We start from the raw sequence: 25,572 nt of genomic DNA on the forward strand, positions 1-25,572 counted from the left end.
ACTGCTCGCCTCAAGTTGACCAGAGCTAATTTAAACTTTTACTTCTCCACTCAAACATTCCCCCTTCCCCTCTCTCTCTCTTTTCAGCAAAGACACTAGATCTCTTGTGCCCTTTTCCCACAGTCCCTCCCTTCAACCCCCCCCCCCCCCAACCTGGAACCGTGTGGCGTTTCCAAGCCGTCCTCCTTAGAGACACTACATGACTACACGTAGATGAAAAACACATGGTGTTCTCTGCTACTTTCTCCACAGGTTCCAAATGGATGGCATGTTCAGTAATAGAGCCAGCAATGTCACACAGACACCTTCATTCATTTATGGTGTAGCTCTCTGCTACTGGAGCTTTAAATCTCTCTCTATGATTTGTATAAAAATCTCCACACCCAAAACATAAAGACCCGTTTTACACACACACACAAAATTTTATCAACTAGAATTGAGTAGGCTATTCTTTCAAATGTGTGCATAGTTTGCTTAAAAAGCTAATTAATGAGGAGTATGAATTTTGTAAAATTAGTAAAGAAAATTCACAAGTTTTATACAGCTAAACGACAAAGCAACTATATCTGCTTTGGTATTAATTGAACTAATTCGTGTTTATACGTAATTTTATACAAAGTTAAGCAAATTTAAATAAATCTAACCATTTGCTGAAATCTTACTTTTGCCACACAGAAAAAAAGTGGTAACCATGCAATTGTTACCTCAAGGACCTATGTTAACTTGATCAAACCCATACAAATGACTTATGTTGGTGTAAAGTAATTTGTCAGGTTTATTTACATTAAATAACAGATTTTGGAATTGAATAAAACCAGTTCATTTAGACATTACCCAATGAAGCACATTTTTTAGCATGTGAAAACATCCCAAAACAATGTCACAGTAGGAAATCTTTCATGGATCGCTATTTTTTTTATCTGTAATCAGATCATTACGATTTTTCTCCAGTGCTGTTTTGTGTTCTGGTTCCTGTGCCATAATGAATGTAAATATGTAGTACTTCCTATACAGTTAGTCATCTGGGATGCCACGTGTTGACATGACACCCAAATTCTAATGTCCCAGTGGTCCTCTGCCCTGTGGCCCCCCTCCACATTCCTGTCTCCACCCCCACCATCCCTCTTTACCTTATGCATTAAAAACAACTGCTGAAAAAGAGAGCGAGAGGGGCAATGGGTAATAGTATGAAAGCTGAAAAATTGTATTGTTTACCTCTGTTCTGCAGTTTGGGGTATGCTGTTGGGTTGGTGTCCTGGACTGGGTGTGCGTTCTTGGGCTTGGGCTGCGTGATCGCTGGCTGTTGCTTTCCCAATCACTGGAGGAGTCTGATCCTGAAGACCCTGAGCTAGAATGTCTCACCCTTCCGTCATATGTGTGTGTGTGCCTCTGCTGGCCTGACAAGCTGTCATTCAGTACATAAAAGATGGGATTATCTTCCAAGCAAATACACAGAGAGCAAAACAAGCTCACCTATCATTTTGTCCAAAAGACAAACAAACAGGCAGAGTAAACACTGAAATAATGCTTGGCCTACCAGTGGTGAATGTGTATGTGTGTATGTGTGTGTGTGTGTTTGAGGGTTGAACATGTTGAAAGGCCAAAAGAAACAGAGGCTGTTCTATCATCCAGCTGTCACATTCCACATATTCTGACCTCTTCAATATGTATTGCACACGCTCACAGGCATAGGGAAAATACTGAGAGCTGGTACAGTTACAAACATACATTACAAAGCAGACAAGACATCACAAGCACAAACCTACCGGTCATTATCCGCCCAGGAAGTTGTTTGCTCGCTTCCCTGTGTAACAGATTGAGTAAAAAAAGAGATCTTTTTAAGTAGTTTTTGGTTGTTTTTAGCATCTTAAGCAAAATAATCATCGATCCCAGGCACTGTTCTGCAGTAGCCAGACAGGCCACGAGTCTGATGTCTGTTATGACTCATAAACCTAGAGTCCTGGGTTGAGTGGGATATATGCATGCACAAGGAGCTGTGCTCTCAGTTTAACAGTCTAAATCAATCAAAGATCTCAATCTCAGCAAACCTCTCAATGTCAAATTCAGCAGCACATACTTGGTCATAAACAAAGACATGGATTGAGCACTGCACAGAGAAGAATGGCATATTTTACTACATTTAGTGATGTGAAAATAGTTTTAATCAAAAACTAGATTTGCAATTCTTAAAGAAAACACCAGTGCTTGCAAAGTAGCAAAATAATGTGGTTAAAATTTTAGGTAAGCTTAGATTTTAAGTCAATTAAATGGCGCATCTAACTTTGTAATAGCACAATTCTTCTGTCATCTTCTAATGTGAATCAACACATAATGTGGCCTCTGTGCTGCTTTTGAATTGAAAATTCAGACAGATAATGACAGCACCGTTATTGACCATTTCGGAGCCCTAGGCGAGATTGAGGGGGCTGAGTGTTTGGCGACTTGCATGTTTCTTTGCTGTATTGGTGCCTATGCCTTGAATCAGCCGTGGATTATGGTTAGATAGACATTAAAATGATCCACAAACAATCACAACACAAACGGCAATTTAGTATGCAGAAAATACAACAATAAACAATAGCAGGGTAAACGTCTATAAAGGTGCAAGGGAGAATTTACAATACATTTGTAAAAAAAGTGCTATAGTTCCATGTCATCGGAGCCTGTGAAAAATGTAGATTGCAGAAAATGTATGGAGAAGAACAGCAACAACTACAAAAAGAGAATGATTAAGGATTACATGTCAATTTGTTTGAGAAATATCAATAAAGTGCTGCCTTACAAGCACTGTAATGAGTTATGCAAACTGAACAGTCACAGCAGACAGCTGACTGTGTGAATGCATGTTGTAATGAAAGGATATACACAGATTGTCATTGCGTGTTTGGGTGTGTGAGTTAGCAGAGAATAGAGCTTAAAGCTATTATTGGGTTCAAAAATATCCAGAAGGGCCACAACTACAGCTAGAGCCAATATATTTGTTTTTCTGCCCTTTCCTAGAATAATGTTAAGAGGAGTCCTACCTTGTCCCTGTCATCTTCATCACTGCTGAGCTTCAGGTCATCAGAGAGCATGCTGGGAGGGTAAAGAGAGAGCGGTCAGCATGAAACCCTCGAACATGAGAGCGTGTCACACTGACTTGACAGAATTATTTATTCAGTCTGTCAATCTGCTGCACATCTGTGTGCGTGTGTGTGAGTGTGTGTGTGTGTGTATTTGTGTTAAATGTGTCATATGAGATTGTATCACATTACAAGCTTCAAAGAAAAAACACCAATAAACATAGTGCTCTAATGTAGAACACTGTTATTTGTTGGTAGAGTGCTTCAGGCCTCTCCCTCACTGAGTTAACCCATTCTGTAATTAGATAATAACTTTAGAAAACACTAGAAAATAAAGTTTATGAGGTCAGGGAAGTTTGTATGGCGGTTCGGTCTAACCCTCTGTATGAGGCCGGTATTCAACAGCAATTGGCCCAAAAGCAGTAAAATTCCAGGAACCCCATTCTAATTATGCACACTAATATGTATCCAGTAGTTGTTCAACACTGAATCTATAAAGTTAATTGTTTATGGTGTAATAAATCTCACAGAAGCCGCTCAGACACAACATGGTGATTGGTGACATTGGACAGATTGGGTGCAGTGCATTCCACTTACGATTTGTGAGGGGCCACGTATGGGCGTGAGGACATCCTTACAGAGACACCATCCCTCACTTAGAGAGACAGAGGAAGAGAAATACAAACATATTAGGAAAGAATGTACAAAACGCTATATAAAAATACAGCTACAAATATACAGCTGTATACAGCCACTGTATACATGTATAAACCACATATTTCTGAATAAACATAGAGAAATAAATGACAAGGAAATCTTTCATTGCACACACATAGACACCAGGGTTGTGTGCCATTTAGAACTGAATTGAGAAATTGTATTTCTGTATTTACACTTGGTTTAAATTAGAACTAAGGTAGCAAATAGGGATGCAGAATTGTAATTTTAATTTGAATTAAAGACAGAAATAAAGTGGAATTTCAAAGACATTAATTTAACTGCTGTAAGTGTAGTTTTTAATGAAAATTATATAAAATATAATCACTGTTCGAATTAATGATCACTGTTTGAAATGGCACATTTCATATTTATATTTAATTAATTAGCTTTCAATTTATTACGCATAGTGAAGAACACTTTCCAGAATGATCTAATGCAAGCTTACAAGATGTAAACTGTAAACAGAACACCTAAGAGGTTTTCTGTTCTTGTCTATATGGTTGAACAAACAAATTTGTTCAGTTTTTTTTTATTGCAATTCAGTAAATTCCTCATCCTGTCATTCCAATTTCAATTCAACTTCTTCGGTTTTGAGGGGCATGGGATGGCCAATTCAATTCACAATCCAACTTGGAGGCTTAAAGACAGCCAATTCTTAAATCGTGATACAAACACACACACACACACACACACACACACACACACGCACACACACTAGAGCTCCAAACACATGGTCCATCTCTGTACATGTGTGTAGCATTTTTACCATGTCTTTGCCGCAAATTGGCCTTTTTTCCCTCCTGTGACAGAATCAGAATAAACCAAATTAGCCTCCATCGACACACAAACTGCACAGAGACAGAACGGAAGTTGTGCTCTATATGGGCAAATTTATTCTGCTTGTTTCAGTCTGTAATAAACCTTTTGCGTACCTTGGAGTGTGAATACAGGAAGTGCTGAGTGCTCCCTTTCTCTGGGGGCTGCTGGTAAGGCCAGGACTGGGTCATGTCCTAGGGAGAGATGAGAAGACAAAGCCTTATAATCAAAGTGATTTAAATATTTGGAATAAGTGCTTTAAAATTGAGTGGCAGGAGATGTCATGATGCAACTGACAGAGATATCTGATGACATAAGTTTTAACTAATGTGACCTACAATGTGTCTGACAAATGACTCATATTATTATTTTGAGTTTTGGCGATTAGAGATCATTACATCTAGAGGATTTGCAAAGTCTTTTTTTTTTTTTGAGGGTTCTAGACATTAATATATTCCACAATGTGGAACTCTGTATCACAATGTCGGAAAAATCTAATAAATGTGGTATATATGCTAAAAACACTATCCTGATGAAATGGATATCTTGAATATGTCTGGATAAAAGTATGTGCCTAGGGCATAAATGTTATGTAAATGTTAAAGTTGCTGTGATTAATCACAGGAAATGTACTGGTGCTGCCAGATAACATTCTAAGATAATGGGATAATTTTTACATGTAGTTTATCACAAAGCCGAAATAACTGAAACAAGAGAATGCTTTAGAAAGCTTTATGCTATTATGCTTTTTACGTGACTATCTTCTTTCTTTCTAAAGGAAAAAAAAACATTCTCAATCCATTCTTTCACCACACTGTCTCTCACCTTCCTCCTTATATTTACTTTGTATTGTATTGCCACACATCTCATGTTATTGCCTCTTTAGTACAAATCGCTTTTTCTGCATTCCTAATTTGTTTGTCACGTCTGATAAATGTCTGCTAAATGAATACATGTAAATGCTAATAAATATTCTGTTTCCAAATAAATAGAAACCTGTAGAGATACAGCTCCTCACCACAAATCAGCTCATAGATGCTAATTTCCATTAAGATAATGTTTTTCATCTAATAAGGATTATTTTACATTGAACAAGGGTTTTGGATTGATACTGCACTTTTCCCATGATGGTAGTGGGTCTTGCAGCAGTCTAGTAAGGTTTAATTTTGATGCTGTGTTCCTAAAGAAGCATTGCTAATCCATGAAATAACATTATGGAGAGGAGTTCATGATCTCCATAAAGAAGAATTTATAATAGTGGGTTTGTGGAATTCTGGTGTTTCTCATAAGGAGTGTGATTAAGTGAATTACTCAGTAAAACCCTTTATTGTGTAATCTATTATTTTAGCTGTGTGTGTGTGTGTGTGTGTGTGTGTGTGTGTGTGTGTGAGAGAGAAGTGAGAGAGAGAGAGAGAGAGAGAGAGAGAGAGAGAGAGAGAGAGAGAGACTGTGTGCTGAACACAAAGCAGTTTGTGAAAAAGTTCATAATAACCATCAGGGAAACAGATGTATAGTAAGTGTTTGATAGATTACATGGTAAATCAGATTACATGTAATGCTGCAGGTGGCTCCTAGATTGACATTTAATTATGGCAGAAGAAAACTGTGAAAGCACTGTGTCATTAATTAAACAATTATAGAGATAATTACAAGCACATAAATCAGAGGTTTCCTTCTTCAACTGTAATAGTACAAAATGAAACAAGCACAAAAACTGTACATACATGAACCAAATTTCTCAGATATGAAAGCAATGTATATTATATTACATGTGTGTTTTGCAGACATTACCTTTATTACCAGACTTTGTAATCATTGAAACAAAGCCTAAAAGAATAATTACAGGACAGGAAACCAAAGGGTCAACTACAGCACATGTCACGTCTCAATAAACAACAGTGGTCTTGGACTTCCAAACTAGAATATTTTCCACCGTGAGCACCTAAACTACTATAGCAAAGTCAACTATTGAACAATATTAACTGTCAGGATTATGTTTTTAGAAAATTAATATTTAGTATATTGGACAGAGCCATTTTTTCCCCAATGGGCTCAGAAATGGTAAAGAACTAATTTCCTCTCACTATAATTCTCTTGATCATTCTTCCTACCCTGTAGCAATACCCCTTTTAAAAACACACTCCTCCCTCCAGAGCATAGCTCTTCTCCCTTTCCATTCGTCCATCTGCTTCAATCTCTCTCTCTCGCCACTTCAGTCACTAAGGGCTCATTTCTCTCTTCCAACAACAAGGTTTCCCAGGTGAAATTGTGACTGCCTCTGCTGTCTCTCTCTCTCTCACTCTCCCTTTCTCTCTCTTCTCTGTCTGCAGACTCTTTAAATGATTTGAGAAGACAAGAGCATACTCAAACACACTGCAATGCAAAAACACAATGCCATTAATTGTTTGAATGTAAATGATGAAACTCTCTTCCCATCAAAATATCTTGAACACCCTGGTGAAAAGACCAGCACATGTTGTGTTTTAGATTCAGTGTTATTAATTCATGCTGGTCTAAGATGGACTTTTCAGCAGGGTTTAATGAAGATGCTAAATAACAGTTTTGAAAAAGGTCTAAGATATACACACACTCATGCTTGCAAAGACACCTGTGATCTTTCAAAATATACTTATGAGCACAACACCAGCCCTGGGAAGACTTGTACTTCTATGCAAGGTTTGGTAGACCTACACAAAGTTCAGACTCATAGTAACAGGGAGATATGAATAACACAGCACCATACTGTACTGAGATGAGCCCACACATCATAGAGCACAATGTACACCCACATGGCTATTTAAAACTTTGGCTTTCTCATATTGAAGACTACAACTGACTAAACGAATAAAATATTCAGCCTATGTGAACACACAAATTCTGACCGACTGAGTTGATCATGTCATTGACAAGAAAACATTCATGTATGCTTTTAGATTGATATAAAAATGTGTACTCTCCCTTTCTGAAAAACAAACAAACATATATGTTCTGTGTGTTTAGACATACAATTACTTGAAAATAAATCAATTCTATTTTATATCTTAATATAACTTACAACACAATCAGAAGTCTGTAGAACTGCTGACTAAACCGCAGATTTGAATCTGCATGAATAAGGGTTTTCCCTCCAAAAATAAACTACAACTGCTGCATATGATATGCAACATATCACTTCAGTTCTGTGACTATAAATGAGTCTGTTCTTAATGGACCTCAAATATTAATTATTGTTCATTTGAATATGCCTAGATTACTTATCAGGGCTATTGTCTTCCCACCTAATTCAGTAAATGATGGTTTGGATATTAATGACAAGCAGTGTCATTAATATCCAAACCATAAGAGGTTAATTTCAAAATACAATTTATAAACATTCAATTTGTTCCAATTCAGCTGAATTCCACAAATCCAACAACAAGAATGCTAAAACCCCTCCCCTGTTTTGCAGATGATCAGAAAATCTTACAATATTGATGTGCCATTTAAGTGTCAGGGTGAGTGTCTCTTGCAGTACGAGGAGAGTCAATGGTGTTTTTTTTATTATTTTTTTATCTTTGTGTAGTTGTGATTCAAACAAAAAAAACTTTGTCCACAGTCTGGGTCAGATTTACTTATTTGATTTGAATATTCCATTAGCTAACAAACTAAAAGTGTGGGTTTGAACTGATGTATGTTGGAAAACCTGTAACTAAGGTTAAATACTGATCCTTACAAAAAAATCAAGAGTTTTTGCAAACTTGACGCAAATTTGCAACTGATTATTTTCACATGGAAATGAGCTTGCAATTTTCTGCAAATTATTGCCAGAAATGTACAGCTCATCACCCATAGTGTAGAACCTGCAGCAAACCTTTGGCTATAAGGGACATTTTGCCACTACTAGCAAACACTTCTATGGCAAACTGTGAAATTATGAGTGGCAAATTTGTAGCAAGTGCCACAGAGGTTTGCCAAAACTCCAAATTTTTACCAAATTTTTGTATGGAGAAACAAGAGAAAATATACTGTAGTCACCTGACGTAAGGATATAACCTTGAAGTGGTTTGTCTTGCAATAATTATTGACTGACAGCTACTTAACAAATAAAATAAATGATTAGACATAAAATATTTATTTTATTTTATTATATGAGTGTGTATCAGTGTATTGGGACATTTTCAATAGCGGCCACTAGAGGTCACAAGAATGATAAAGACTTTTAGTTTGAAGATTGTTTTTTGTTTTTGTTGTGTCTCTAAGTCCATGTGGTGGCATCGTGAATCGGTTCAATTGGAAATTCCACGACGCTGGAAGTGCCCAATCCTGCCACGGTCAACGAACCAGTGCCCACGCCTGCCACGGTCAACAAGCCAGCACCCAAGCCTACCACAGTCAACGAGCCAGCACCCACACCTGCTACGGTCAACGATCCAGCGCCCACGCATTCCACGGTCAATGAGCCAGCACCTTAAGCCTCATCTGTCCCAGAGCCAGAGCCTTAAGCCTTGTCCATCCCAGAGCCAGCGCCTGAAGCCTCGTCCATCTCAGAGCCAGCACCTGAAGCCTCATCCGTCCCCGAGGCTGTAGATGAGCCTGTCCAATTCCCCGAGACTGTTGACGAGCCTATCCGGTTCCCCAAGGCTGTAGGGGAGTCTGTCAGGTTTCCCGAGGCTGTCGACAAGCCTGTCCGGATTCCCGAGTCTGCCAATGAGCCTGTCTGGTTCCCTGAGTCTGTCGACGAGCCTGTCTGGTTCCCCAAGCCTGTCCACGAGCCTGTCCGGTTCCCCGAGCCTGTCCACGCGCCTGTCCGGTTCCCCAAGCCTGTCGACGAGCCTGTCTGGTTCCCCAAGCCTGTCCACAAGCCTGTCCGGTTCCCCGAGCCTGTCCACGAGCCTGTCTGGTTCCCCGAGCCTGTCCATGAGCCTGTCCAGTTCCCCAAGCCTGTCCACGAGCCTGTCCGGTTCCCCGAGCCTGTCCGGTTCCCCGAGGCTGTCGATGAGCCTGTCCAGTTCCCCAAGCCTGTCCACGAGCCTGTCTGGTTCCCCGAGCCTGTCCACGAGCCTGTCCGGTTCCCTGAGGCTGCCGACGAGCCTGTCCAGTTCCCCAAGCCTGTTCACGAGCCTGTCCATGAGCCTGTCCGGTTCCCCGAGCCTGTCAACGAGCCTGTCCAGTTCCCCGAGCCTGTCCGGTTCCCCGAGGCTGTCGACGAGTCTGTCCAGTTCCCTGAGGCTGTCCGGTTCCCTGAGGCTGTCCAAGACCCTGTCCGGTTCCCTAAGGCTGTCCATGAGCCTGTCCAGTTCCCTGAGGCTGTCCACGAGCCTGTCCGGTTCCCTGAGGCTGTCCACAAGCCTCTTCAGTTCCCTGAGCTGTCTGGTTCCCCGAGCCTGTACGGTTCCCCAAGGTTGTCGACGAGCCTGTCCGGCTCCCCGAGCCTGTCCACGAGCCTGTCCGGTTCCCCGAGCCTGTCCATGAGCCTGTCCAGTTCCCCAAGCCTGTCCACGAGCCTGTCCGGTTCCCCGAGCCTGTCCGGTTCCCCGAGGCTGTCGATGAGCCTGTCCAGTTCCCCAAGCCTGTCCACGAGCCTGTCTGGTTCCCCGAGCCTGTCCACGAGCCTGTCCGGTTCCCTGAGGCTGTCGACGAGCCTGTCCAGTTCCCCAAGCCTGTCCACGAGCCTGTCCATGAGCCTGTCCGGTTCCCCGAGCCTGTCCGGTTCCCCGAGCCTGTCCAGTTCCCCGAGGCTGTCGACGAGTCTGTCCAGTTCCCTGAGGCTGTCCGGTTCCCTGAGGCTGTCCAAGACCCTGTCCGGTTCCCTAAGGCTGTCCATGAGCCTGTCCAGTTCCCTGAGGCTGTCCACGAGCCTGTCCGGTTCCCTGAGGCTGTCCACAAGCCTCTTCAGTTCCCCGAGCTGTCTGGTTCCCCGAGCCTGTACGGTTCCCCAAGGTTGTCGACGAGCCTGTCCGGTTCCTCAAGCTTGTCCACAAGCCTCTCCAGTTCTCCAGTTTTTATCTTAGCTGTGTCTTGTTAACCTGGAAAGTTCTTGTGTATATATTGCCCTCGTGTTCTCTCTATCTTGGTCAGTTGTATTCCTTTCATGGATGTAATGGTTTGTTCCGTGGTTGAGTTTTGAGTTATTTGTTTATTACTTTGAGTTCTTTATCAAAAGCCTGCACATAGATCCTCCTTCTCTCACCTCATTCCTGCAAACGTTACAATGAGAAGAAAAGACCAAGGAGTGATATGAGACTTTTGCGTGAGCACTGTAGGAAATCACTTACCAGGGAAAAAGTCTAGTGGTCAAATATGACAAAGTTTGTCCTGAAAGTTTAAAAAAGATAGATGTATTTCAAGTTTTTAATTATTTGTTATATATTAATACTATTGTTTGAATAGTCTTGGCCCATCAGAAAATGCTGTCTCAGTCAGAACAGTCTGTTGGTCTGTGCCGAGTTTGGTGGATATAGCTTGAAAAATGTAGGAGCTGAAACAATTTATAATTTTGGTCTGGTTTAGGGATTTTGGAAAAACCCTTAACCCTTTTTCTTTAAACCATTTTTTTATTTTTTAGCCAATATCATTATTTAGTATGCGTGACATTTTAAGACAATCCAGTAGCTGTTCATGTACAAGTATAGATTGTTTTATCACATAAATACTGAAACTACAAGGAAAGAAAGTTATCTCAGTGTTGTGTGCACTGTGCAGTGCCCTGGAAAATACCAGAGCAATCATCTCTTACCAATATTTGTGACATATCACCTGTTATAAGCACCATATCTGTGATCAAAGCTTATAAATACATTGCAGCTGAATAAGCACTGCACAGCCATCATCTGCATATGCAGGTGATCTATTGTGGCTGTCTTCACACACACTTGTCTGTACTAAAGCATACATAATAAGCTCTCAAAACTCTCAGTCTAGGGTCTGACTAACAGCAGGTGTGGGAAATGATCAGGGCCGGCGCTATCTATAGGCGAACTAGGCTGTTGCCTAGGGCCTCCAAAACATACACATGCTTATCCACCAATCAAGAGCAGCAAAATACTATGCTGTTTGTCCATTGGATATAACAATTGTCATTCACCTGTAGTTAAACCAATTAATATCAATGAATGAAGAGATTGTAGATGAATAAAATCCAACTTTTCTGCAAATTTATCTGATGGCGCCGAAGCGAACTCATCTTTCAGGGGCTGCTAAGCGTAAAGCTAAGCAGGCACGCAAAGAAAGTGCAGCTCGTGATTCAGGTATCATCTATTTTTGAGTGATTGTAATGTACTGTAAAAAATAAACTGATTCTAACGATCAGCGTCATTTTGAGATAGATCATTTGACGGTTATTTCCAGTTCAAAAGAGCGCGAGCACCGATGATGGACTGAATTCGCTTCTGACACTTTGAATCCGAGCGTATGTAGCTACAATCGATTTCCAGCCCTAGTCAGGAGCTGACTCGCAAAATACTACAGAAAAGGTCAAGTTTGTCAGTCAAAGAGCAAACGCACTATACTAAAGCATTGTTTATTATGTTTTAAAACAGTCTGTATATCTTCTAAAACGCAGATGTTTAGCCTACATTAACTGCTCTAGTCTATCATAATAGACTATAGACCATAATAGACTTCATTTTTTTTCGTTTTCCAATCATAAATACTGTTGCAATATTTATTGAAAATAAGTATGCAATCTTAAACATATGAAGCACACAATTACAGTTGACGAAATTAACCTGTCTTTTCACTTCCACTAGCAGCTGATTTGTGTATCATGAGGTATTTCTCTACAATACATACCTAATATGACTATATTTAGTCTATCAAAAACAAAACTGTTCATTATCCCAAATAGTAGGTTAGTGTGTTACCATAAATAAATTACTGAACAAATTACTGCAAAAAACTTCCTGACTGCTAAAAAAAAAAGATGACTTTTCAGATGATTTTTTTTGTTTGTTTACCTTAATTAAAGTTACATTAATATGCACATTTAAGTAAAAATATAAAAATACTGATAACAGGTTTTGTATAAATAAAATGGTTAGGAATCATATTTGTTTTCAAGTCTTTTTTATTAAATTATGTTTTATTAACAAAGTTCGGGAGGAGCACATTCAGATAATCAGCGAGATAAGAGGTATACTGCAGACTTACCTCTGTTCATTGACAGTTTATCAGCATCCCTCCACCACCCCCATCTCCTCACTTTGATTTTTAATAATCTCTTATTGGATGTAAACAACACAATCCAAAATACAATGCAATCCAATGTAATACTGTGTACATCTGGCCAAAATTCAGAGCCTGGAGCCCTCCCCTGGACAGCATGCCAAATACGCATAATCTTTACTCTATTTCATTTGATGTAAGTGTGAACTCGTGAATTCTGAAAGGTGGAGGGGAGGAGGGCATGGCGGGGGGCCTCCAAAATACATTTTGCCTAGGGCCTCCAAATGTCTAGAACCGGCCCTGGAAATGATCATGCACTTTTCTATGAATCCCTTGTTGATTTAAATCCAAACACTCTACACAGCACCTGCTTCACTATATTCAGAATGACTGAGAATGAGTAATTTGTGAAGCTAATGTTTGCATGAGTGAAATCGTGAATGCGTGTAAGTGATAGTAATTCCCAATTTAACCTTACTCACTTAAAATGGGTCCTTGTGCCCTCAACTGCTTCAGTCAATACTTTGCGTGAGGATATGATGATCTTCAATTCATGATCAGTCTTCAACCAGGTAGTTTGTCCCCTTTGAATTATTATTATTATTATTATTTTACTATTCTCACAGTGAGTCCAAATATTATTACAAGCGAACCTTAGTCAGTCAAAGCGCAAAATCCCCTTGATGCCATCGGGTCTCGGTGGAGAAGTTCAAACTGGGATACTAACATGATGTAACAACAGGAGAGGCAGGTGATAATCGCCTTGATGAAGTGAAGAAGCTCATTGTGACAGAAGAAGAAGTGTCATTTTGAAACCCTTGAATTTGAATTTTTCGAACCTCCTAATCAACGGGGCGCGCGCCACACTGCAAAACTGAAAACACCAAAGTTGAGCTCAAAGGTACTCATACCGGAAAACAGTTCAACTGACAAAACCAGAAAGCATTACACCTCAGATGTGCTGCCAGTGTGTACACAGACCATGATTCTCCTAAATAGAGCATTTATTTGGTTATTTTTTTGATTGCGCTGGCACAAAGTGATATTATCTATCTATCTATCTATCTATCTATCTATCTATCTATCTATCTATCTATCTATCTATCTATCTATCTATCTATCTATCTATCTATCTACCCTTGTCTCTGCCTGAAAAACAGACAAAATCCATTAGTTTAAAATGTCACTAACCTGGGATGCGTGCTGAAGCATGAAACAAACACTTGCAAGTTTTCCCTTACTTCCATAAACGGTAGGCATGTTGAAGTTTATTGTTTAGTTGTCCATTTTAGCGGGTACAAAAGCGCAGCGCCGCGAACCGCACGAGCGTCAACAGGTCACGCATCAGAGGCACGGTCTGTGATTCTGTGGAAGCACGCAATGGGCGGAGGCTGAGGATATACCGACGGTTCAGCGTTGTCACCTTAACATCGCGTCAGAGCACTATGACGGCGATGAGCGAGGATGCTTGTGGAGACAGTCGTGCGTAAGCATGAAGGGAGGAGGGGAAAAGAGTCACCGATAAGCTGAAGCATGAATTAAATCTATCTATCTATCTATCTATCTATCTATCTATCTATCTATCTATCTATCTATCTATCTATCTATCTATCTATCTATCTATCTATCTATCTATCTATCTGTCTGTCTGTCTGTCTGTCTGTCTGTCTGTCTGTCTGTCTGTCTGTATATCTATCTATCTGTCTGTCTGTCTATCTGTCTGTAAGTTTGTCTATCTATCTATCTATCTGTCTGTCTGTCTGTCTGTCTATCTATCTATCTGTCTGTCTGTCTGTAAGTTTGTCTATCTATCTATCTATCTATCTATCTATCTATCTGTCTGTCTGTCTGTCTGTCTGTCTGTCTGTCTGTCTGTCTGTCTGTCCGTCCGTCCTTCTGTCTGTCTCAATCATTACAATATTGCCTACTCTGAACCCTTTTTGATATTTGTCTATTTCCCCTCATATGCCAAACACTTACTGCATGATGGGTTAGGGTATAATTGAGAACTGGATCACTTACAGTAAAATAATTTATCATATGTTCACAAGGCCAACACTGAAAATTAGTGGAGGATGAAATATATCTTTAAAAAAAATAAAAAAAACAGTATGATTTCCACTGAAATCGTAGGAGTTTCCAGACACGACTGAATATGAGTCCAGCGAGAGAGAAAAAAACGTGTTACTGAGCCTATGCGTTGCACAATCCCAGGGCTGTTGTTGGACATCACCCTGACTCAATGCTTCAAACATTGCAGTGAAATGCATGAATGATAACCTCATTGACAAAAAGAATACTTATGCATTAAACATATAATGTATCATGAGAGCCAGGAGACGATTTATAGTGATGCTTAGGAAGACATGCTAGCAAGATGCTTCCCTGTCTGTGAATTCATTTTTCATTAACTCATAGCCAGGCCAAAGAGGGGAACATCAGTTCATTGTGGCATTTGTAAGTGCTTGGGTGAGCGATGTTACTTTTCTTGGCACCTGACTCCCCTGTCCAAAACTATGCTATCATAAGGAGACATTTAAATCTTTCTCTGTAAATCTCCCATCTTGTTTTCCTTTTTTTTTTTTTTTACAAAACAAATTGTGTATTAGGTTTGCACTAGGTGTGTGTGGTTCATAAGTTGACTCCTTGGTGTCCAGGCATGTTTGAGTGTAGTGCATATTACGTAAGCCATCTCCGTCATACTAAAACTTGTGCTTACATAGATTATCTGTGGCCCATTCAAGATGCAAGCACAAAAGAATACAACAAAACAAAACCACAACCTACAAAAATTAAATATAAAAACTCCAGTCCTTAGCATTAATGATAATGACAGCAATATTAGATGAGTGTGGGTCTGCTGTGTTCGGTGGTTATGAAAGCAGATGTTGTCTATATATATGCATATTGGAGTGACAGGACTGTCCTTGATGGGCAACTGATTCATCTCTCTCACCATCATGGTTTCATTACTCAAAAAGAGCATGTGCTGCTTATTATGACCTCTCAATCATTACTCACCCCCATAAAGTGACAGCCACACCTGGAGGAAGAAATAATAAAAAATAGATTGAAACTGAGAAAAAGCAAGCAGTAAGTAAGGGAGAGGCACCGTTTGTTGGTGTGTGTGTGTGTGTGTGTGTGTAAGATAGAGATACTAAAATCTAATGAAGAAAAGCATTAGAGCATGCAGTGTACAAGAAAAAAAATTATTACAGCAGAAGGAGAGAAATCTGACTAAAATAAATCAGTGAAGCTGATTTGAATCCAAAGTAAGTTGTACAAATGATACTTCCAAGTAAGAAATTAGAAGACATATGGCAAAAGGACATGTTTGTGTTCGTTGGTTTAATCAAGCATAAATGTTTATCAGAGGTGTTTTTGTGCTATCAAAATATCATCTTGTGTTACAGAGGTATTATCTCTCCTGCACAAAAGGGAGCAGATGAGCAGTGTAATAAATTAAGAGAGTCATAAAATAGTAATTCATTGCAATAAACATGCACAGCCTCCCCTTTGCATCTATGACACATACACTTTGGTGAAGCATGAACATATAGTGCAGTACCCTAATGGTATACATACTCTCAACAATACATACTCACATTTCAATTTTCCTATTATAATAATTAATGCTCAATCCACAGATGGTGCTCCACCATAAAACACCATTGTATTTTACCATAAAAGTCAAGTTTATTAAAAGACATTTACAGTTATTTTTACAGAGGAAAAGACAAGCAGTAAGAACCCATTTGTGACCAAGGTCCAGAGTAAGCAAGTAATCCAGAGGCAGAAGTACTGCAATGAGAAACTGAAACTTAAAATATGGGTTTTATGAAATAAATAAATGGAGAGGTCCATATAGAGAGTGTCATAAAGAATCATAGCAGGGGCATCCTTGGTTACAGCAACTAGGGATGATGGGTCTGGGGGATTGTGGGTGGTCCCATGGCAGACCTGTTAAGACACAACGTTCTGCCCTCCCAGCCACAGAGGGGTTGGTCCTCTCCTCCATTCACTCTGGAGACAGGCCCTGAACCTCCACCGGTATCCATGGTGACCCATTGGGAACTCAGATTCCTCTAGGTAGCTTGGCAGAGGATCCTGGTGGGAGAAGAATTGAGAGGTAAACTGAAGGAAGGACAAGTGGTGGTTTAGGGTGTCTTACCATAATGATTACCTTTGAGATAGTGCTTATTCAACTCTATCACATTCTCTTATGCTAATCTCGATTATATCTTGTTACACTGAATGGGCTAGTTTACTATTAAATACATCACCAAAGACCCTTTCAAGGCAAGTCAGTTCACTCGGCAGCCATCTTGGAAACACTCCCAGGCAGCTATTTTCTATGGATTCAAAAGATTTGAAAGTGTAGCTCCTATCTACTTGAATGGGGAAAGACTGAAATCTCTAATAAGGGTTGGCCAAGATTACAATCAAAAAACATATTTCAAATCAGTAGTGAAATCTGACAGCAATGGTATCATAAATTGTGCTTCTTTAGCTTAGATCACGCTAAAAAAATTTTTTTAAGGCTGGACCAACAATTGTGCATGCACGTTCTTGAGTTAACTAACAGGAGATGCATAGCCTGCCTACAAGGTGAGCAAAGCAATGCATAATATGGCAGTCCCATTGTCAAGGAGACAAGGGGCAGTTTTTTCCAAAGGATGTCTACGCTTCAGTACACTGAATAAACTGCTTTTTTAAGGAAACAGCTAATCACTTAAATAATTGATCATCTGGCCGCTAATCTAACATGTTTTACACTAAACAACAATTTTGGAATAAACTATGTGTGGCGTTAACAATAAAATTGTTGTTTTATAAGAGACAGGTAGGTGTCCGTTTACGGCTCTCCCCTTTCATTTATTGTATGGTATCACAAATGGTGACTTACAGTTGTAACAGGCTAGTTGACTGTTACACTCACTCCTATGGTAAAAATGGAGAGGTTGTTATTTTAGTATAGACGATCTCTGATTGAGATTAGGATCTAAAATGTGTTGGTTCTTTGATCTATAAGGCAGGGCTTCCTTTTCTTCACCCGCCATATTGGGAGTTCCAATTTCGCTCATTCCTTTCAAAACAAGTGCTCCGTCTCGGGCTAAGTAGTCTCTGGCATTACTCAGAGCTTGCTTAACAACAATCATGATAATCATGCATCCTAGTTTTAAGACACACATAGCATTTCTCTTTAGGCCTAATGAAGATCACACTAAGCATGCTATTTTAAAAGTGATAAGAAATCAAAAGATAACAGACTGAAGGAAAACAATTAATTTATGACTTTCTTTGCACACATTCCTATAACCAGTAATGTCAGTTTCAAATCTGATGTTAAAGACCGCCATCCTGCGTAACGCAAAAGAACTGCACTAACCTCAACCAATAATAAACACACACACACACACACACACACACACACACACACACACACACACACACACACACACACACACACACACACACACACACACACACACACACAATCTATATCCTGTTATCCATTTCCCCATCGCTTTGTGTGAAACAACAGTATCTCACAATGTGTTTTTGTGATTTTAACCAAAAGCATGAAAAATTATAATAATAATAATTAATGCAAAGATCAGGTGGATCTACTAAGTCGGTATGCGAAGGCGACTGGTCACATCTCTCTGCTGTGATGTCATCTGCCGGAAGATGTAAAGTGGCAGACGATGCAGGTTTAGACTATTGCTGTGAAAGGCGTTTGACAGCTTGTCGTAATAAAGGAAATGGGAGCGAACGAAGCGATAGCATTGCTCATTTCCAAAATACCATAAACTGCGGCGTCCCTTAAATAAGTGGTTTTAGAGAAAATGGTTCTCAGTTCAACGACTGGTTCGTAACAGAAAGCCTAATTTTTTAAATTCCAAACATAATACTGAGAGCATCGACCTCGTTGGTTTGGCCATGAATCCGGCGGAACAAACGGTTACTTGGCTCATTACGCTTGGGGTTTTGGATTCGCCGAAAAAGACTATTTCGGACCCCGATGGATTTCTGCAGTCCTCGTTAAAGGATGGGGTCGTCCTGTGCAGGTTACTGGAACGGCTGCGTCCAGGCACTACCGATAAAGTAAGCGCGCATCTTCCCTTTGGCGCACCGCGATTGTTTTCGTGTATTTCTCACACTACACAGCATTATGCGTTCATATCCCACTTTTCTTAGACAAGTGGTCTGTCTTTTCAACGAATATGTTGTAGGTCAGAACAGCGTAGGGTATATGTATTTAGTTCATGTATTCAGGTCATGTATTTTGACTCAATATACTTCGTGTAGTTGGCGAGAATAAAATATATCTAAAGAAAATAATGCATTCACCGATAGGTAAGATGTAAATGATAACCTATAAAGATTACGTTATGGAAACCTGAGGATAAGCGCATGCAAATCGCATTACAAGGCTGTGTATGAATAGCAAACATCTGTTAGGTATTATCAAGTGTAGTCAAGCATCCTTTCTTATATTGCTTGCACTTGGGCATGAGCCGCCATAGGCAGTAAATAGACAAAAAGAAGAGGCGCTCTCATTTAAAGAAACAGTGTTTTTTTTCTCTCCAATGCAATGCAATAGGCAAACCGAATGACTTACTAGTTCCTTTCTGAGAGAAAAAAGCACAACTAAATAATTAAACAGATATAATGAAAATGTAATCAAATTAAAGCACACAATAACTAAGAGTAAAAATGATTTATGATATTATATTTTATTTTCTCCACTGCATAGTATTCGTATGGGTAAATGCACAGTTATTAAGGAGCATAGATATTTTATAATACCCGTAGGAGCTCACAGAGGGCTGTACAATGGTAACTCAGGTTTAATGATAGCCTGTGTGTTTTCTAAAGAGTGTGTAGTTCACCTTATTCCTAAATAATGAATGGAGGCTCTCTCTCTTGGTGTGGTGTATGCAGAGGGAGGGGTTTTAACGAATTAGTCATCTTCAGGGTCAGCTCTGGATGTGATGACTAACAGTCTATGGCAACAATAACCTGAAGCTCCATCAGGTTTGCTTACTAAAAACTTTACACTCTTGCTGTTACAACTGCAAAAATGAATATTTGCATTAGGTTGTCAAGAGGGGTAAAAAAACACCTATAGTGGAACACTGGTGGAAAACAGCAAAATGTTGCATATTTAAAGAGGACAAAGATTAGTGCACTTGGACTTTTTAGGCAGTGTAACAGCATCATGCTTCGATTATTTTGTCTATGTGTCAGAGTGCAAGAGAACCAACCTTTGAAGGAGTTAAAGGATTAGTTCACCCAAAAATGAAGATTCAGTCATTGTTTACTCACCCATATTTTGTTATAACCCCATATGACTTCCTTTTTCTTAAACAAAGGAGACATTGTGAACAATTTTTGTGCTAAGTGATGTCAAACAATGGTTGTTTATGGTGACCACCTCAGGTTCAAAAGCATGCAAAAGTATAATTCAGAAGTCTAATAAATTATTCCATGAGACTCATGATTGTTATGAAAGCATACATTAAGGTTTGGTGAGAAACAAACCAAAATCGAATGTATTATTTAGTGAAAGTGTTGAATGACTGTTGCTCTCCTACGTGTGTTCATGAGGTCAGTAATTTCTTTCCTCATTAAAGTTTTACTCCTAAAGAAATTAATTGTAATTTTGAAGCATATACATAAAACCATGGGCACTCGCATGAGATGAAGGCTCCAGTCATGTCAGTAACCTTAGAATAGCTGCTTTTTTCTACATAGAGAGGGTTTCCCACACACAGCCTGATTGTTCTAACTGCGCATACTCTGTACGCATAGACTGCACATGTGCTTGAAATTATTTGCACTAATTAGTGGATCCACAAGGTGACAACACTCACAGTTGAGCTGTTGCTTTCATGAAGATGTAGTAAATGCCGATGCACAACAGGAGACTAAGGTTGAAACAACAACAGTGGATGTGCATGTCAAGAATGCATGTATGAGGTCAGGAGATAACTGCATTTGTATAACTCGAGTCTGAATGAAGTCATTTTTACAGGTCTGAAATTGTCCTGTATCACATAGCATTCATAGAGTGCAAGCGTCAACCGCCTTTGATTGCGCACACAGTCAAATGGAGTATACTTTGAAAGGCTAGAGTATTTAGCTGTATGCATATTCTAAGTAAAAACTGAAGTATACTTTGGACTTAAATGGTTAGTTCACCCAAAAATTAAAATTCTCTCATGAATTACTTACCTTTAAGTCATCACAGATGTGTATGAATTTCCTTTATCAGCAGAACCGAAATTAAGAATTTTATAAGCCCAATTCAGCTCTGTGTGTCCATACAATGGATGTAAATGGGTGCCATCAGGCTGCTGGCTGTTTGACGGTCTAAAAGGCATATTTAGGCAGCATAGAAGTAATTCATGTGACTCCAGTCGATCAGTTAATGTCCTCAGAAGCAAATCGGTAGGTTGGCGTAAGAAACAAATCGATAATTCAAACTTTATTAACTTTAAAACCTGGTGCACACTGTACGATTTTGGCCATGATTCTCCCTTCTGAGACAAATTTCGGGAATCCTAAAGGATTATCTGTCGTCGTTGGGCAAATTCGGCAATCTTACAATGTTTAGTGTGACATGCTCACCAGTGGCCGATTAATAGCCTTTGTCATTGTCAGAAATTTTGCATCGCATTCGTATAGTGTGACTGCTATTATGACAGCCAGATGAGATAGTCCGCTCCGGTCTCCCACCCCAATTCACTGTTTTCAGAGAAACCCTGATGAGAGTGCTCCTTGGGTTGTGGTAGTTATAAGAAAGGGGCAGGGTTTAAGCAGATTAAATGATTGGAGAAGTCCTGCATAAATCACCAGAAAGAAGTCTGTCCTTTCAACTGAAGAGTTATTACATTTTGATTAAGGATTACCTGTTAAAAATATATTTGTTTTTAAATAAAACATTAAATTGATTGATATAATGATTGATTTGAGCCAAAAACCTGTATCAGCATCAAAATCTGAAATAAATAATAATCGAACAGTATTATCTTTTGACCAGTGCTCTGTGCATTAGAATTGTATGAAAATGCCAATATGACAACTTCCAGGTAAAGGGCAGATCTGTCTTGCATCAGAGTCATCCAGTGGACAGGAACTGTTGTTCCTAGATTCATTACTAGCATTTGTATCTCTGAAAGAACAGATGACAAATGAATGATATTTTTTATGAATGATTTTTTACCACATTCTGACTAACCGAAGTAGCCAACCAATCCATGCATTTACTTTAGTGTATGTTTAGTTCACATCATAAACATGTACCGCCTTGATGCAGCAATGTGGAACAAACCCACACATTTTAGATATTTTCATCTGCCCTGATAGCACACAAACATCACCCAGACGTCTATTTGATGTGTGCGTTAGATCTTGAAGATTAATTTTTTAGGTTGTTTGCTCATCTGCAACACATCTATAAGACGTTTCCTCTCAGATGTCAATAAAACATTCAGCAGATGTTTTGGAGACATTTATTGTTATTAACAATTTGTATTGATTCCATTCAACAAATTAAATAAACATCACAGAAAATGTGGAATCAAATTATATACAATTAAACCCTTCCCCCCGAACAACCCCACCCGACACAAACATTCACCCCAGTGGCCATAAATATTTGGAAACTAAAAAAACACAACACAACACAACACACACACAAATAAATAAAAAGCATACTTTCAAAAACAATGAAATTGCACAGACAAATTTAAAACTAGAGATTCCTCTGCACTACCCCTCCCCAAAAGCCTTCCAAAAAGGCCAAATATGTTGTATCTGCCCCAGCCTTCTATACATCCCTTCCTCAAAGGCCACCATCCACTCCAACCAAACTCCAACCCCAAAATAACCAGTCTGGTGAACATGACGCTCGTTAGGACCCAACTCTTTATGTGCCCATTTTCAACGTCGATGACCACCTCATCGCCCAAAATACAGAGTCTGGGGCAAAGTGAAAGTCGAGTGACCAATACATCACATATAAGACTCAGAACCTTCAACCAGAACTCCTGGATCTTAACACACCCCCAAAAGACATGGGTTATGTCTACATCCTCTGATTGACATCACCAGCAGGTGGGTGTGTCTTTAAGACCAAGCCTATACAATCTAGAGGGGGTCCAATATAATCAATGTAAAATCTTAAATTGCATGAGGTGAACCCTTGGATCTCTAGAAGCAGATTTGACTTTTTTTTAGGATCCTAGCCAACACCCCCTCCTCCAACGGCAAGTTTAGATCTTCCTCCCATCATCTTTTGAGAGAATTTGTTTTGGAAACATTTATGATTTAAAATGTTTGTAAATATGATCTTTATAAGATGTTTAGCAGATGTTAATTAGATTGTAATGCTTTCCAGATGAAAATATAAAAACAGACATCTCAGAGATGTATGTGCACAATCTTGGTGCAAAGGAAAGCATAATTTTCTAATTTACATCTGCTAAACATCTTAAAAAGATAAGATATACAAACATTTTATTTCAAAGACATCTCGAAGACTACTGAGTGTTTTATTGACATCTGAGAGGAAATGTCGTTTTTTGACGATGAGCACATAACCTAAAAATACATCTTTCAGATGTAAACACACACATCAAAAAGACGCCTGGGTGATGTACCTCTGCTATGAGGGAATTCAGTTGCTGAAATTTTTTTTTACGTTAATTTATGACACCGATGATGACAATGCCTTTTTTCAAATACAAACGTAAACATGTGATATACCCTAAATGTGATAGCCTATATTAAAAATATACTGTATCTAAACATGTTTTATCTGTTTTAGGATTGTCAGTTTGATTTGTGGTCTTCTGTTTCATATCTCAAAATTCCGGGTCTGATTCATGAATCACTCGTCGACCCGTGCTGATAGTCTCCCGTTTACCCCCTTGTGTTCGGCGCTCATCTGCTAACGTCATTTCCTTCTCCTGATGCCCACTTCCACAGTGCTGTAGATCTGTTTAGTTCCGATGTGTGTGGTTATAGTCAGTCACAGTCAGCCCGTGGACTCTTATGCTGGATACACAAGCTTTTACTTACCTCAAAAAAAATTAAAAAGCTTTCAGCAAAGAGAAGGACGATCTTGAGCTTTTGCAACTTCTCTTTTGCCCCGCAGATCTTCCAAGATCCCAAGAATGACAGCGAGTGCTTGAGCAATATCACACAGTTTCTCAAGGGTTGCACAGTGTTCCGCGTCGAGGTAAGTGTATACATTTATTATCAATTGACATTCCAGTATGTTGCAGTGGTGTGCATTGGCGTAACGATGAAAACTATCAATAAAAGATGCGTGCAATAGACGTCAGTAGTTACAACTCTGGACAAATTTGAGTGAGATCACGCTCGGCAGATCGATTGTTGTACTATGGACAAAAGACTTGTGATGTTCTGAAAAATATTGCTATCTTTTATGTTCTGGAAGTTAAGCAACATTAATGTTCATGTACATTTTTGCGACGAGTTTATGAAGACCAGCATTAACGTGGTAGATACAACTGCCTGCATCATCTTCAGGATGAATGGCGCTGCTTTGTCCATTCATGTACAGTTTGTCTTCTGTGTCTCATTTGAGTCTTCAAGGATTGAGAGCTGTGGTGTCAAGCCCTCTGTGGTCTCGGGTATTGGTTTCTGCTTGATTCAGTAAAAAATAAAACGAGACTCTTTTCAAAATCTCAGTGTATTTAACTGTAAAATAATAGTTATTATAGAGAGACATCCCATCCGCCAACCGCCTGGTCTTAAATTTGAAGTAATTTCACCTTTTAGAAGTGTTGTTCAGCTGTCTTTTTTATGTTTTGTTCAACTATGCTGAAGGTCACACCCATCTAAACATTGTAGTACAATGGTGAAGCTCATTTCTTCATTTAATCCACACATACTGCTCTAAGGTTGATGAAATGGAGGTATCGGAAAATAATGATTTTGAGGGAGAATTAACAAGGTACTTAACAAACTGGCATTTCACTGTACACTGGCATAATGTCCTTAAGGAGTTCCACCAAAATATTACAAGAAAGCATAGAAACTCTTGAATTGTGTGTTGTCTTATGCTGAAAATGTATAGTAATGGTTCGATCAATTAAAATTGTTATTAGCGTGCCAGTTTGGACACAGACATACAAAGGACTAGCGGGACTATGAACTATGCGCATGTATTAAGGAACAGATGGTACAATGCTCATGTATTTTCAAGTGTTTCCAGAAGTGGTGGGGTTGAGACCCACGTCACATATGGAGCTCTTGATAGACGCATTATGTCAACAGAAGAGTTATTTAAAAATGTACTTGCAGTATCTTTGGAAAGGATACCTTTTTCATTTAGAAATCTTCAGTTCAGCTGATAGCATCACTCTGCCTTTTAGATAAATGCTGTGTGTGCTGTTCCCAGGGTGGTTCTAAAGCTGAGATTGATTCTGCATCTTGATCTAGGGATGTGAATGTTTGTTCAGCCCATGGTATATATAGGACTCTATATAGCTGAATACATTTGTTTCTGTTCATGCAGTCATCTCAGGGTTTGTTTACATATCTATTACACTTTTACGCAATTCTAGATTTGATTTATAGCATGATCAGTCCCTCTGCACATTTCTAAACAGGCTTCCGATGGTTATTGGAAACCTGGAAACATAAGCTGCTTCCGAATATCCTTACTTTCCTTATAAATGGTATGCCAAAAACACTATGCCAATGGAGTAGTATGTCTGAATCCTCAGTATTCATTAAACGGGAAACGAGAAACACTAGATACTTTACAATCCCATAATTCCTCTGGAGCTCA

The 25,572-nt window shown here is 39.3% G+C and overlaps 2 protein-coding genes across 5 annotated transcripts in view; one reads left to right on the plus strand and one right to left on the minus strand.

Annotated features, from left to right (window-relative positions):
- Positions 1–14,066, minus strand: part of LOC127658879 (AF4/FMR2 family member 3-like) — a 30,072-nt gene extending 16,006 nt beyond the window's left edge. The window contains exons 1-7 of the mRNA XM_052148418.1: positions 13,932–14,066; positions 4,715–4,792; positions 4,549–4,582; positions 3,660–3,717; positions 3,024–3,075; positions 1,767–1,804; positions 1,216–1,405 (exon numbers count right to left, since the gene is read on the minus strand). Coding sequence (XP_052004378.1) covers positions 1,216–1,405; positions 1,767–1,804; positions 3,024–3,075; positions 3,660–3,717; positions 4,549–4,582; positions 4,715–4,792; positions 13,932–14,000 — 519 coding nt within the window. The 5' untranslated portion in view covers positions 14,001–14,066. The remainder of the gene's footprint in view (positions 1–1,215; positions 1,406–1,766; positions 1,805–3,023; positions 3,076–3,659; positions 3,718–4,548; positions 4,583–4,714; positions 4,793–13,931) is intronic.
- Positions 14,067–18,307: 4,241 nt separating this feature from the next.
- Positions 18,308–25,572, plus strand: part of LOC127659022 (rho guanine nucleotide exchange factor 7-like) — a 36,538-nt gene continuing 29,273 nt past the window's right edge. For 2 of the 4 annotated variants that reach the window (XM_052148631.1, XM_052148632.1), the window contains exons 1-2: positions 18,310–18,848; positions 23,908–23,991. In XM_052148631.1, coding sequence (XP_052004591.1) covers positions 18,684–18,848; positions 23,908–23,991 — 249 coding nt within the window. In that variant the 5' untranslated portion in view covers positions 18,310–18,683. Of the gene's footprint in view, positions 18,849–22,783; positions 22,866–23,907; positions 23,992–25,572 lie in introns of those variants that run through there. The other 2 variants (XM_052148634.1, XM_052148633.1) reach the window with 2 other exon arrangements.

Source organism: Xyrauchen texanus, chromosome 18 (genome assembly GCF_025860055.1).
Source record: "Xyrauchen texanus isolate HMW12.3.18 chromosome 18, RBS_HiC_50CHRs, whole genome shotgun sequence".
Lineage (NCBI taxonomy): Eukaryota > Metazoa > Chordata > Actinopteri > Cypriniformes > Catostomidae > Xyrauchen > Xyrauchen texanus.